The 14,818-nt window shown below is 36.0% G+C and overlaps 1 protein-coding gene across 1 annotated transcript; it reads left to right on the top strand.

Annotated features, from left to right (window-relative positions):
* The first annotated feature begins 1,242 nt into the window (after positions 1-1,242).
* LOC127849176 (fibropellin-1-like) lies at positions 1,243-13,521 on the top strand. The gene is made up of 9 exons (XM_052381896.1): positions 1,243-1,266; positions 3,123-3,220; positions 3,664-3,815; positions 4,010-4,180; positions 5,749-5,838; positions 6,231-6,344; positions 6,678-6,959; positions 12,720-12,906; positions 13,458-13,521. Exons 1-9 carry the CDS (start codon positions 1,243-1,245, stop codon positions 13,519-13,521), a joined length of 1,182 nt encoding a protein of 393 aa, XP_052237856.1.
* The last annotated feature ends 1,297 nt before the right edge of the window (positions 13,522-14,818 follow it).

Here is a 14,818-nt window from a genome sequence, read left to right on the forward strand (position 1 = left end):
TCATAACCTATTTTTAAATTATACTTTGACATTCAAGGAAACGACAGGATGCGGCTTAATCTTCCGTCGGAATTTTTTTATTACACAAACGCGTGTAATAGTTCAGAAGAGAACCTCCTTCAGATCCGAAACAACTTCATCAAAGCACTGAACTCGTCTGCATACCGTGACTTTTGTTCAGATGGCACGAACTGCGATGCCAGATTTGTTCAGCTCACGTGCGGGCCAGTCTCTACACAACGTACAAAACGTAAGAGCAAGCGTGCCGTTCGTGCATCTTCGGACCTAGCGTACAAAGTGGAATTTGTACTTGACACTCTATTTGAGGTGAAAGAAGGCCAGACCGACGTGTCGCGTTATCAGGAATTGGAAGCCATGCTTTATAACATGGTCGAACAGTTGTCCTCGGACGTTGAAAATGGTCTCTTTGATATTCAAGGACTTGCAGTAGATTCAAGATCGCTCTACGTCGGCTTTGTCGAATTTGGTTGTCCAAAAGGCAGCAGATCCAAATCAACCACTCCAAGTTGCGGTAAATCTATATGTTAAATGGATTTTAGTCTTATTGTTTCTTAGTTGAATATACTGCGATGTTTTGGAAGATAACATTTTATTTTATAAATTGTATGTAAGGTTTCCGTATTACAACTTAACATTTCAATGTCATTTTCTTTTCTTTCAGTTGGCTGTTCATCGGGTCACTTTATGGATGATAGCAGGACATGTCAATTATGTCCTTATGGCACTTACCAAACTGAATCTAACTCGATAGCGTGCATCTCATGTCCACAGTATACAAATACTACATCACAGGGATCGAAGTCATTAGGCGACTGTAAAGGTAATGTTTCTTTGCAAAAACTTGAAATGTTTGATATTTTGTTTTATCTTCTGCGCCTTACATCGACCATTTTGTAGTGGTTTCTTGCCGTAGTGGTACCTTATTTGGTTTGACAATAATTGGTTCGCTGATTCAATCCTTCGATACACATAGCCATAACTCATCATTTGAATATAATCTTAAACCGATGTGCAGTGTACACTGGAAGCTTAAACGACATATAGGTAGGAGCGTCCCCTGTACTTTGGAATTTCGAATGGTACAACAACGAACACGTTTTGAAAGGGCGGAGATGGGAGACAATACTCGCTTTACATGTACTTAACGCGTTATGCGATTTTTTTGTGACATACATTAGAAAGGTGCACGCCAGGCACGTTTTCATCAACGGGTCTGCAGCCATGTGCCAAGTGCCCGATCTCCAGGTACCAGTTCGACTATCACAGCACACACTGCGCCAGATGCCCGTCCGGTTTAAGAACGTTTAAAGAAGGAGCAACAAGTATTTCAGATTGTGGAGGTACCACATAAGTTTAATGTCATGATAATTGTGTTTGAATCAGTTGCGTACGTTATCAATTTGTAAATTATATCCAATGCATGAAGTAAAGCAAATCTTGTTAAGATTTTGTATTGAAATACAATCTACATTTGATTATTTCTCATTTAAAGCATACGACATCAAAATAACAGAAGAAAGCCATTTGGGGATTACGTTTGACAGTGATGTGACCGAAGCAACATTAGTGTACTGGGTGTATACAAAGTCTTCGCTGGCTCTAAGCATTGCTAGCGCGGACAAATCATTTGGTATTCTTGTAAATACCTCAACATCCATTGCCGTGTCATTCTCAGGGTATATATTTGCATGATCCTTTTGATGCTCCGTCGTGACATTGTATATATTTTACAAATGCTCGTTTTCGTCATTATTTATAGAACATGTGTGGCTAAGGAATTTTTTGCTGGCTTTCTAATGAAGGGGGCATGTGCACATCGTTTCAAGCTAGTAAAACGTAAAACTAGTGTACACTTGGCGTATGTGGTATAAATAAAATTGTAACAATATTCAGTTTAACTCGTGAAAAGGTTAACATCTTAATAAATGTGGTGTATTATATCTTACTTTTAGAGAGACAATTTTAAACTCATCAGAAAAAATGACAAGCCATTCATGGAGTTTTGTTGCCTTGGCCTTCAATAGCGCACAACTGACAGTATATTTTAATGGAGAACATTTGTCCACTAAAGCTTTTCCAAAGGCAAGAGCAAACGCGATCAAAACAAACGATTATATTACCGTAACCGGAGGTACGTTGACTTAATAACTTAATGTGTGTAAATGATAATTTCAAAGCTCATTAACAAATGAGTGCTAATAATTTATTGCATTATGTAAAATACATAATTGCGAATGACAGTAGTAGTACATTTCGTTGGTATAGATATACGTGGTTATAACAGGTGGCATTACATTTAAAAGTGGTGAATAATAGTAGTGTTAAGAATGTGATTAGACAATTAAAACATATCAATTAAATTATAAGACAAATATATGTATTATTAATTATATATTTATTTTTTTGCGAAATCAGAATAATGATATGATATGTATGTTTATATATAATCTAATATTTAAGATAATTTAATTAAACAAATATCTACGTTAAGTATTATGTTGCAGACGGCCTGATTTCCTCACCATACCTTCTTTCGGGCATAAAGACAGCAGCTGATATATCCGACATGAAAGAAACCAGCGCATGTTTATTGCTTTTCACGTCCTTTCTCTACGACCCAGATTTCTTCTCCAAAGGCACAAACCACACGATGTTGATTTCGTCAAAATGCGACTGTAAGCCATAACTTTCTTGAAAAAAAAACACAGCACAAACCGCAGCAACAACTGCAAATATATGATATACAGCCTGTTTTTTCTGAAATCAGCAAACTTAAAGTAAATCCATCTCCTGATGCCAAACACGCAACAAATACAAAAGCTGTTGTTTTTGCTTGTACTTGTCAGTGGTTTGCATCTCAAGATCCGCTCGGATAGACGCCTAATTGAAAGACATAATTACATTCAATTTATAGTCATTGTCTGTTGTTTTTTTAAAGAAGTCACAGCATGTAAAGAGTTTATATGACAGATTCATACACGTGTTTAATACAACACATCTCAATTTTCATTTAACTACAGCTAAAAGAATAGTTTACATTTGAACCCAAAACCCAGACATTAATTCAGTCCTATTCAGATAGTTGATCTGGTTGTTAAAAGACGTTGTTTGGACTTCCAGCACACGACGAATGTTCCAACAACCCATGTGGCAACCATACGTGTGTGAATAAACTGCACGCCTTTGAATGCAAATGCAGGTAATGGAATAAAGTATAAGTTCAGTAAGTTTTCAAATAATTTTGCATCATTAACCGCTGTTTGTGTCTATCATACTTATTAGTGCAGTTTATGTCCAACCGTTTGGGTTTCATGATTTTAATGCATACTTTAGAAAATAAAGTTAAAATTACAAATCTAACCAATAAATTTGCAGATCCTTAATTTGTATTACCATATGTATGATTCACGAAAATTTGTATATACATGTACATCTTTTAACATTAAGCATCGTTTAGCAACCAGTTTATTGTAAGTAAAATTCAAAAATAATACTCCAGTTTTGTTTTAATTAATAATATACAATATGCAATCTATTCATCTCTTTTTATACTGGAGCAATACATATAATTTATGGACACTCTTTGTTTATGGGTGATTGTTTTTTTATAAATGTTTTTCAATTGCAAACCATATACCACAGCCAAGGATACAGTGGGACGCAATGTGAGGTTGCTCCAGATTACTGTGCCTCAAATGAATGTCAAAATGGAGCAACGTGCACGAACGGTCAAGGCAAATACACGTGCCAATGTACTTATGGATTTTCTGGAGAATTGTGTAACATCAAAGCAAGTAAGAAACGTTACTTTCACCCTCAAACAATGAGTGTATTTATACAAATATAAAGGGAGCTTTTACAAGTTAGATATTTTAGTTATTTCTCTTTAAATATATGTACGCTAGCTGTTTCAATAACTGTTACGACTGTATGTTCTTATTTAATACAAACACACTCGGACTACATATATATTTGTTTTCCATTGCAGTTAATGGACAGTGGTCGGACTGGGGTGTTTGGAGCGAGTGTTCGAAGACGTGCGGTGGCGGTAGCAAAACACGCCGGCGTTCCTGCACGAACCCCCCTCCTGACCTGGAGGGGAACGCTTGCTCCGGAAATGACACTGAGTCCGAGAAATGCGCCAACAATGTTTGCCCAAGTAGGCGTGAATATTGAATGTGTACTACATTTCTATTTCGCTGACTTTGACCTGATTCTTGCAAGTATATTTTCGTCCTATATTCATACTTATTTTTTCCAATCACCTGAGAATAAACACCCCGTAAGATAAAGGTCGTGGGGGTATTTAATTTAAAAGACTTACTTGATTGTGTGAAAGATTTTGGGGAAGAAACCCCACTTATGTTCTGGTATAAATAAAGCTGACAACTTAAAAAATCTTTCAAATTCACCTGCCGTCTCAGCCGTTGTAATATTAATGCAACTAAATACAAAATACAATTATTATAACGTTTTTATCGGAATTTGTTAAACGTAAAATATAAGTGGCGTTCAGTATAACCGAGTGTACCTTAAATCTCATATTATGGATCATGCGAAGTGATGCCTTTCGTTGCGGTTGAATATTTAATCACATTCATGTTTATGCCCGTGACGGCAGGAATAAAGTTATTGAATCATCCGTCTTTCCGTGCCACCGACTACACGTCCTTTTCTCATTTCGTCCTGCCGGCCGTCAGTCCGTCCCGCTTCTTGTGCGGAGCTCATATAATGACATTGACCTTGAATAGGGAGTGCAGAGTACATTATTCAAAGAGTTATTGCTCTTCATTCAATTTTTTTGTGCGGAAAATAGCTCCCTAAAAATGATGGCATTAAAATGAAAATGTGACCAATAATGGAGGGGGATTGCACGAATAGAAAGTCCATGGCAAGAACAGAAAGTCTTTTTATTTTAAGTGTTTTTGAAGCTATTGCCCTGTATTAAATTGTTTGTATTGTCCGGTTCTTGTGTGGAGCATAAATCTTCAAGTAGTGAAGGTATCTATATACAGTAGTAATAAATGTCTTTGGGAGAAAGTGCAGAGTAAAAGTACCATACTTTTTTCTTTAATATTTACAGTTATTGCTCGTTGTAAATTGTATAATGCACTCTATAACTTCATGACAAATTAAAGTTAAAATGACTTAGAACTTTAGAATACATTGTATGTAAGTGAAGAGTCTCGTTTTTCTGTGATTCTTGGTTTATTGCTCTTTGTAATCTTCTTGTGCAGGTCTCAGAGCTCACTTACAAAGTGTAATTATAGTGTGCCGATCTGATCTCAAAAATTATTTGAACGATTTTAAGTATTCACATAGGACTTCATATACATATTATGATAGAAGACTTGAAGAGGAGAACAAGAACCATAACTCATTCTTTGGTATTTTTGGAGAAATTGACTTTTGTTTGATTTTCTTTTGCAAAGCGTAGAAAATCGGCATGCAGTAGATGAAATGGATGTTTCTGACTTTCAATTAATAAATAGAACTTTAGACAACTGTAAACAAATTAAAGTTACACGTTTGGGACAAACCAATATTTCGGAGGTCTTCGGCACTACAGTGACGTCACTTTCTGAATATATTGTAGTATATGGTGTCTCTGCATGAGCTTTTTGCCTGTATTTAACAGGTTATCAATAATCTACCATTGCGTTGAAGTGTTAAAATAATAAGATGCAAATACGTCGAAGGTTGAATATCGTTATTGATTTTTTTCAGAATGCAGATCATTATACCAGACTATCGGGTCATCTTTAAACTGTACTGAAAAGGACGGACTTCACACGTGTGTTTTCCTATGTCAACCAGGTAGTTTATATGTGCATGTATATGATAATAACATAAATAATATAGTTACTTTAGAATTCAAGCTTCCTTTTATGATCTGATTATCATATTAATAGAGAAAGGCTTAAACCTTTTGAGCACGCTATTTGTGTGTAAAAGTAAAGATAATAACACATGCATTTGCATTCCTACGTGTATCATAAACATGCAAAGGCTGGATATGCATTCGAATTTAAGACGGCAATAAATGCTTCACATTTATGTACTTATGAGGCGTGGAAAAACTGATTTCCGTGGTAACTGAACTGAAACTAGAATCAATTAAATCGTTTTTCCAAAACAAATGAATATTACCATCACAACAGAAAGAAAAGAGAAAGAAATTGTGTAAATGAGTGTTTTGTTGTTTAAAGGACATTTCTTTGCTACTTCTCCACTGAAATCGTACGAGTGCGGTGCAGCGACGAATTATGTATGGACCCATGAAACGGAAGAAAATCCGCACGCAAGACTCCCGAAATGCGAGAGTAAGTGAAATGTATACTAATCACAATACGTGTTAGCATATGTCGACTTATACTTCATGAGGTATGTCGTAGTATAAGCTTTAAATAGTGTTTAGTGCTATCGAAAAACTCCTTTAAAATGTACTCAGGACAATGGCGGATAACCATGATTAAAAGTTATTGTGTGTAATTATTTCAAAATCAATTTGTTGATATTACTTCTATCATAAAAAATGGCATTAAGACGGAAAAATCTACATCATTTATTAATTGAAATTACAGATAATCCGTACGGGCTAAAAAAAAAGAAAACTATTTTTGGAAATATTCTATAATTTTTACAAAACATTAAAGGGGCAACTCCACCAGAAAGTATGAAGGGACGATTTGCGATTTCAACGGATGTTCCGTGTTCCAACGCTAACCTGGCAATAGTTAAGGAGGCAATGGACAAACGGCTCCAGTCCGCACAATGTGTGGAAAACGGTAATTGTACACAGGAAGTACAGGCCACCTGCGAGCAGTCGTCAAGGAAGCGAAGAGCCACACAGACGATTGGCATAACGATAGAACTTCAGGCCAACCTGTTGTTTGATGGATCGGGTCTCAATTTTGATGGAATGATCAATGGAGAGGGTGAGTTCTATGGTTAATTTTGTAAAGGTTTATACATAGTATATTTGTAATTGTTATGGTATGCCCTTAATAAAATCTGAATTTTAGTTTTTAATTTCCTTTTCGATGACCAGTCATCGGTATGCTCTGCTAAAGTCTTGGCAATTCATTTCTGCATCCACTTAGAATAGTGTTGATTTGTGATCAAAAGTACTTTTGTCGCAATTCAATCATTATACATGTCAGTTTTTCTGTCATTCGATAGGTGAGCATCTTGTTAACAGGGTACATAATCAACGGGGTTTTCAAGGGTTTACACACGGGCTGGACAGAATGTAATCACACCGTTAAGAACTTTATTTTTGTAAATAGCTCAAGTTTTTGAAATACATTTGCACAATTCTTAAGCGCATACAAGGCAGTTTTTCTTGCAGTTTGTGCCGATATCTTTAGGTATAAGAATAAATCTTTGAATACGTTTGAAATCGGTGACAAAATTCCACGTTGTCTGAAGCATAACCGTGTAGTACAAATCGAATTTCGAACAAGAACAAAGGCTTATTAAATAAAGTAATTCTGATGTAGTCGGATGTATTTCACATTAACATAAGCGGAATAAAAATCTATCTTTTATGCACTAGTTGAATTTCTTCAGAAAAATTGTTCTAAAAAGATGTTTGAAATAAAGCATCACCAACTGTCGTGTTTACATCCATTAAAGTTAAAAGGGGGAACCCCATAAAGTCACCCTGGTTAAGTATACCACGCACGGTGTGTTTGGCACCGCGCAATATGTAAATATCTGCAAATCCCAACATGGTTTCCTGTTTAAGTTAGGTATTATATACGTAATTAAGAAGTATGAGATGTGATGATATATTTAATTTTGGTTGGTCACACATTTATATTCACTCATATGTGAAAGTCTGCGAATATGCTGGACGTGGGCTAATCCGAATTAGCTGTATGTATAATGCATACACGACAGGTTTTCTTTTGCATTCAAACTTGTGTTTGATTTTTTTATGGAACCTGTTCAAGTTTTGGTAAATTGACGAAAGTGGAAAAAATAAATTTGTTTTTGCAAATGTTCGTTGTATGTATGATATTTGCGAGGAAACAGTTAAACTGCAAATTAACCATGCTCTAAAATATCCATTATATGCATTGTTTGATGATATGAAAACATAACAATTATAAAGCGTTACAAACGTGAAACAATTTATTTATAACCACGGAGGTGTGTATGGAATCCCAGGTCGTATACAAGAATAAACTAAGCACTTCGTTCATCCACGTGTTGTTTACGAACATGTCTCATACACAATCTGTGACCAAAAGTGCAAAAAGAGCAACAAAAGCCAGAGGCCAGCGATTTCGCTCGAATTTAATCAATTTTAGAAATCAGGCTGAATGTTTTGAGAACCTTAGAAGTATTCCTGGAACAGACGAAGACAATGTTTTAGCTTAAATACTGATCCAATTACAACATTTTGTTCGCACTCTGCCGTTACAGTATAATGTACATATAGTCCGACAGAAACGTGGCAATTTTTCACTAAACCCGACATTGAGGTGAATAGTAAATGTTTAAGTGTTTTTTATTAGGGGACATGTTACTGATGAAAAATCCAAATGATGCCGGGCTGGTATCTTTGGGGGTTTTGAGAAATTCAAGATGGCGTCAAAGATGGCGGCCGTTTTCAGTCTTATTAGATAAAAACATATAGATATGCATTATTTTATGTTTCATAATGTCATTTCAAGATTGTTATACATGTTCAATATAAATAAAAAAGTGCAAAAGTGTGTTAAAAAAATGAAGATGGCGTCCAAAATGTCTGCCGAAATCAAGATGGCTGCTCAAAGATTGCGCCTAAAACCAAGATCGTTTCCAAATTTTATCAAAAGAATAATGAATATGGAAGAAGATTACAATTGAGTAGCAATTAAGTGTTAAATAAGTGTTCGATAAAATGACTTTCAATAATTCCTTATGCAGAGAATAGTATAACAAGAACATATCGACCTAATCCTGACCATTGGAGTAAAGTTATATTTTCTTTGTGTACAGTATGCAAAGGTATGATGTGTATTATGAAAATACACCGGTGTAATATATGTCAAAAAGCACATAAAATATAAATTTAAACACAATACTATGTATTACTCAACCTTTGTTCATCAAGATCAGAATCAGGTCACATTTTTCAAACATCATTGTATAAACTTGTATGTATACTAGTTTAGCTCATGTTGTGAGTTGTTGTCTAGCATATGGTGATTGTCTATTGTAAATACTAGTTCAGTTTACTTTATTGTCTTTGATATTTACACTTACATAACGCAATAAGCTATAAGTATCCATCTTTTCTTTCTCATCGAAAAAGTAAGTTATCTAACGGGTATGTTTTGTCTGATTATTGTTCATTGTCAACCTGAACCTTTTAACAAGCACAAAAGATAGTACATGGTAGTCGCACTTGATTTCATGGGCACCAAAGTGTTTAACATGGGTTATCACTTGTACAGCCCCATTGTATCGATTTAAGCGCATTGGATATAGCTAAAGCAACATTTAAAGCTACTGTTATCGGTAAAAGGATTTTGCATGTATTCCGAGCTAAGGGGGAGGGTCTGTATCTAATGCGTGTTTGCATATAAAGGCCTGTATGTGAATACGTTTCACATAATTATAACATGCTTCCGTGGTTGGCGGCAAGCTTGTTAGCGATGGCACAGCCTTACCCGACTTGCCTACCCTGGATGCCCAAAGAGTTTGTTTTGTAATAGACATTTCCTTTGTATCAGGCTTTCTGTAACATACTGAGACAAATCTGGTCTCTTCATTTACAACTTCTTCCATACAAGCTGTTATATCGCCTAACAGTCTGATAATGCCTTCAGTATCTTAATAACTGTACCCTTACCGATACCAAAATATCCAGCCACATTGTCGCATCCAGAGAAAGCGTGAGTAGACAGCAAGTCGGTCGCGATATTTCTATGATTTTAGGCAGTTTTGCGAATGCCTATAACTCCTCTTGCTCTCACGGGTGGTTCTATGGTGATAAATAATGCAAGTTTCAGGATAACATAGTAATGTATCAACAACAAAAAACAAGTCTGTACCATCAGCTTCAACATAAATGCCAATGTGTTCTACTTCTACAGCATCAACAATTTGCCTTATCATAATAACGTCAGCTTCTTTGTGTGTGTTTTAATCAGCTCGATTTGATTATGACACCTTTATATATTTCATTGCGTTTGAGTTCACAAGAAGTGACATTCTTTATCCGCGCATAAAGCATTACAAAAGAGAGATCAGCTGTTGTTTATTCCCAGTGACAACTTGTATTAAATTCTGTGGTGTGATGCCATGTCAGCCGCAAGTATGTATACCATTGAGACATAGGATTGTCTACCTGACTTTGCCACGCTCTTGGTGCAGAACTCCAGGTATCGGTCAAAACATTAAGTAGACATCACATATATCCAGATTTGTTGATGTCTGATATAAGACTTAAAGTTGTCAATAGAGTCATGTATCTTTCCAAAGACCAGTGAATGACATACAGGATAGCAGATCAATCTCTTACCGAACGTGTGATCTGGCTTTCAATGTCCCGCTCAGACACGTCTACTTTAAATTGATTCTTCAGCACCGATTTGGGTTTTCCTATTTTGTGTTCCCCTGTTTCAGTAAACATAGAAGTATGTTGTGGAGTATATTCATGGTTTAGTATATGGTTAATGTTAATTTCCCTAGAACTTGCGTGTAAGCCAGTCACTCTTGAATAAATAAGATTGATGTCATACACTTAGGTGTCTGAACATTAATGTGCTTTCTAGACACAACCTTTGTTCAATCTATTAGGTATTGACCTATAACAACTGTCCGGCAATGAGTTTTCAAATTCAATAATTTGGCTTTTACCAAAATATATTGCTTGACCAACATTAGCAGACGCTGGTGCTATTGTTCCAGTAATAATGTTCACTATACTGTTGAATACTTGCTTGGATCCAACGGATCAGTGCATTCTGTCATTTTCTTTGAATACTTGTTTTATCCTTAGCATCTGCATGAATCCTCCCCCGCTTTTCTTGTTTGTTTTGTTAATCAGTGTCCACTAAATTGGTACTGCTCATTTCTCTCAGATCTTTTTCAATTCTGCTGCAAATATGCAGGCTCAAACTCAAAACTTTGAGAGTTTCAGGTTTTAGTGTTGAACCTATAATTCCCTTCTTGCCATAGTCATATCTCATATAAGTCGTTTCTTTGAGCATTTCGCTCCATATGGCATTCTATACCCCCGGAACATGTCTCTTAACATGTTTAGCCTTTAAAAACTTGTATTGTGCGCTTTCAGGCATTTTGTCCATTGACCGAAGATAATATAGACCGTATCTCGCGTAGTTTGGGTATGAAGCGGAAAGCAGTATGGTTACATGAGCTTAACTGATGACAAGTGCAGCGGCCAATCACATTCTCTTTCTGCTCGAACATACATCATCAAAAGAAATACTGCCTTATTCAAACAATCAACCCACTATTTAGATGTACGACCGGCAGATGCTTTGTTGTTAAGATACATTTCTAGATCATCAAATGTCTGAAAATTATTGTCAGTGAATACCTTGCGCAACAATTCATCTGTCACTATTCGTAATGCCGGCACATTTAAGAAACTCCAGCAAATGTTGACAGCTCTTCCAACCTACTATGTGTCATAAGCGTACCCCTGACCCCACAAAACTCATCAGGAAGTGCATACCATCGAGACGTAGTATGACATCCTGAAACTGCTTTGGGAATGTCCGGATAATATTGACTGCAATTCTATATAGTTGTAGATCACCTGAACAGACAGTGAAGTTCTGACAATACTGTGATGATAATACTTTTTTAGAGATGTCATTATCGTGTCTCGGTCTGCAGCTTTCATATATGTAAGTGGCAAATAATCTACCGTTGTCTTGGGTTGACTGTATTCCACTTCTCTCGAAAAAATCGCGAATTATAGAAATTGTATTCATGACATGACTAAGTGCTAAGTGTATCTTGAAGAAATCTAGTTTGCTTCGCATGATTCACGGACACAACCATTTTGGCCAGAAGTTTCAGTGACAAAACCTGTGCTGTGCCATTTCTACTGAAATCTGTGCTTTGTTCAGTCCTTTAAAACGCTCAATGCCTACTTACCTTTGAAACTACATTTGCTAAATGAGCTGAAGAAACATTCAGCCATATGTTTCTTTGACTGAAACATAATGCGACTGAAATAATAACTGTGAAAGCAAGGGAAGTAACTAATTTGTAAATACATTTCACTTACAAAATGCCATTCATAAATACAGTTTGTTCAGTTTGTATCGCATGAAGTCCTAGTGAATGTAGTCGAATGGCATTTGTACTGCAAATATTTGCATAAGCGTCCATTTCGCAGCCATTTTGCGTACAATCTGGAATTTGATTTTGATTTATTCACTTCCAAAACATTAAGCCATTATAAAATTATTCTATTTTAGGCTTAAACGATCCAAAATATTGGACAAAGTCATGATTATATATTCACATACGTTAAAATGCTGAAAACGGCGGCCATCTTGGACGCCATCTTGGATTTCTTAGAACCCCAATGATACCAGCCCGGCATCATTTGGATTCTTCATCAGTAACACGTCCACTAACGAAAACACTCTAACATTTACTATACACCTCAATGTCGGGTATATGTCATTTTCTGCCGGACTAATATATGGTCTTAATTTCAGAGCCATCTTCAGATTTTATAGGTCTGCTATTTGCCGTTGCCTATTTAGAAAATACCACACAAACCCTGTTCAACGAGTCAGAATCAATATTCACGTTTACAATTGGCGGTATCACCTATGTTACTTACAACACAAGCGTCGCTGTAACTCCATCTGTACAGTGTCCAAGTGGAAAAGTGCCCCTACAGTATTTATGTGGTAAGAATGATTCAACGATCATTATTTCCGTCTGAAAAACAAACAGTTTGGTTTGAATCCTATAAAATATATCAAAACACGATACTTAAGCATACTTTATAATTTTATTTTTATTTTGTGTGGGAATCGCTGAACTAATTCGTGTCAAGGTTCATGTGTTTCAAGGGGAAAAAACATTTTACACCATTCTAATGTACTTGGATGTTGTTTGACAACGACTATAAATGACAGGGGCATTAACTTTTAATAGCCTATTTGTGAAAACTTAATGCCGTGTTATCCGGATCAGGCGGTGCTGTGTATTAAATGGAACTCGAGACGACACTTTGCGTTGCAATAGTATTTCTAGCTTTAATGAAATGTCGTCCATATATAACTCGCATATTTTAAGCTTTGACGACACCTCTCGCATGTGCATTTTACTGGGTTTGAGCATAATATTTCATATAATGTATATTTACCATGCTAAGTTTTGTTTTTAAGTGACCGTCCCTACCGGCTCATACTCCAACACTGTGGACGCCGTGTTCTGTCCTAAAGGGACCTTCCAAGAAAGGCCGGGCCAAATGAGTTGTACACCTTGTCCTACTGGTACCACCACTGATGGCATTGGCTCGGATAATGCAACCGACTGCTCAAGTATAGAATACAAACGTTTTATAAATACGAATAAATATGTAATATATGCATATGGGCCATGCTTTGTGAAAAGGGGGTTTAATGCATGTGCTTAAAGTGTCGTACAAGATTCGCCTGTGCAGTCAGTACAAACTATTCAGGGACGACACTTTCCGCCTAAACTAGACTTTCTTTAAACGAAATATATCATAAAATCGGAAATTGCCGTCCCTGATAAGCCTGTGCTGACTGCACAGGCTAATCTGGGACGTTATTTTACGCAATGCATAAAAACCCTTTTCACAGAGCGCGGCTCATATAGTTATAAATGACTTTAATTATATAGTATGTCAGAGTTGTTGGTTTTATTTTATAAAAACAACAACAGAAATTCGTATTTATGCAACAATTCGGCTAAATCTAAAACCATAATGACAACGTGTTCGAATGGTTTTATTTCGAATCAAATCAATAGTTTCACTTACTTTGTTTATTCAAACATAAGCATAGGATCGTTAAAGAGAAAAACAAACGTCATTGCCTGTAGAATTAACGGTCTGAACAGCGGATGTTGAACTTAAAACCTTTTAACCCATGTATGCCTAGTGTCTAGAAAAAAGGCCTTGGCAAACAGCGTAGACCCAGATGATACGCCGCATGATGCGGCGTCTCATCAGGATCTTCGCTGTTTGCTTAATGGAATTTCAGTTAGAAATATTCTAAATAAAGAAATAAATATACTAGACATCCCTAATTTATTAAATAAATTTATCCAATTTAGAAGGATGGAAGAATCCACTAGGCATAATGGATTAATTAGATCTGTGTTGAATATGCGTTTTAATATACTACATAGTTTCTTATCAAGTTAAAAATAATATTTATTTCAGTAACGGACATTTACGCTGTAACATCAGTAAGTACGCCTGAAGAAATAACGGCAAATATCGCTGTAACATCGAAAAGTACGCCTGTAAACATGGCATCTACGCAGCAAAACACCACTGACAATGGTATTGACATACGTTTACATGACTTTGATTATTTTGACTGTTTGTACTTGTTTGTTCATAACGGAACCAATATGCTAAATACTTTTATTACACCCCATGTATCCATTTACAACAGTATGCGTTGTTTTGCAAGTAAATTTGCGTATAAATGTGTACCGTTGACCCATTTCAATGCATGCTTTACGAAAATAGTACAATTTGAAGTGTAAAAAAACACGCACTTAACTTGATTTAAAATAAAAGCAAAAAAACACACCACGATTGGTTTGA

Source organism: Dreissena polymorpha, chromosome 10 (genome assembly GCF_020536995.1).
Source record: "Dreissena polymorpha isolate Duluth1 chromosome 10, UMN_Dpol_1.0, whole genome shotgun sequence".
Classification (NCBI taxonomy): domain Eukaryota; kingdom Metazoa; phylum Mollusca; class Bivalvia; order Myida; family Dreissenidae; genus Dreissena; species Dreissena polymorpha.

What these genes read in the sequence shown, in the direction of transcription:
- LOC127849176 (XM_052381896.1), top strand. Translation starts at nt 1,243, where the DNA reads ATGTGCCAAGTGCCCGATCTCCAG. An exon ending in ATTGTGTAACATCAAAGCAA is followed by an intron (nt 3,816 to 4,009) that starts GTAAGAAACGTT and finishes TTTCCATTGCAG; the next exon opens with TTAATGGACAGTGGTCGGAC. An exon ending in TGTTTTCCTATGTCAACCAG is followed by an intron (nt 5,839 to 6,230) that starts GTAGTTTATATG and finishes TGTTGTTTAAAG; the next exon opens with GACATTTCTTTGCTACTTCT.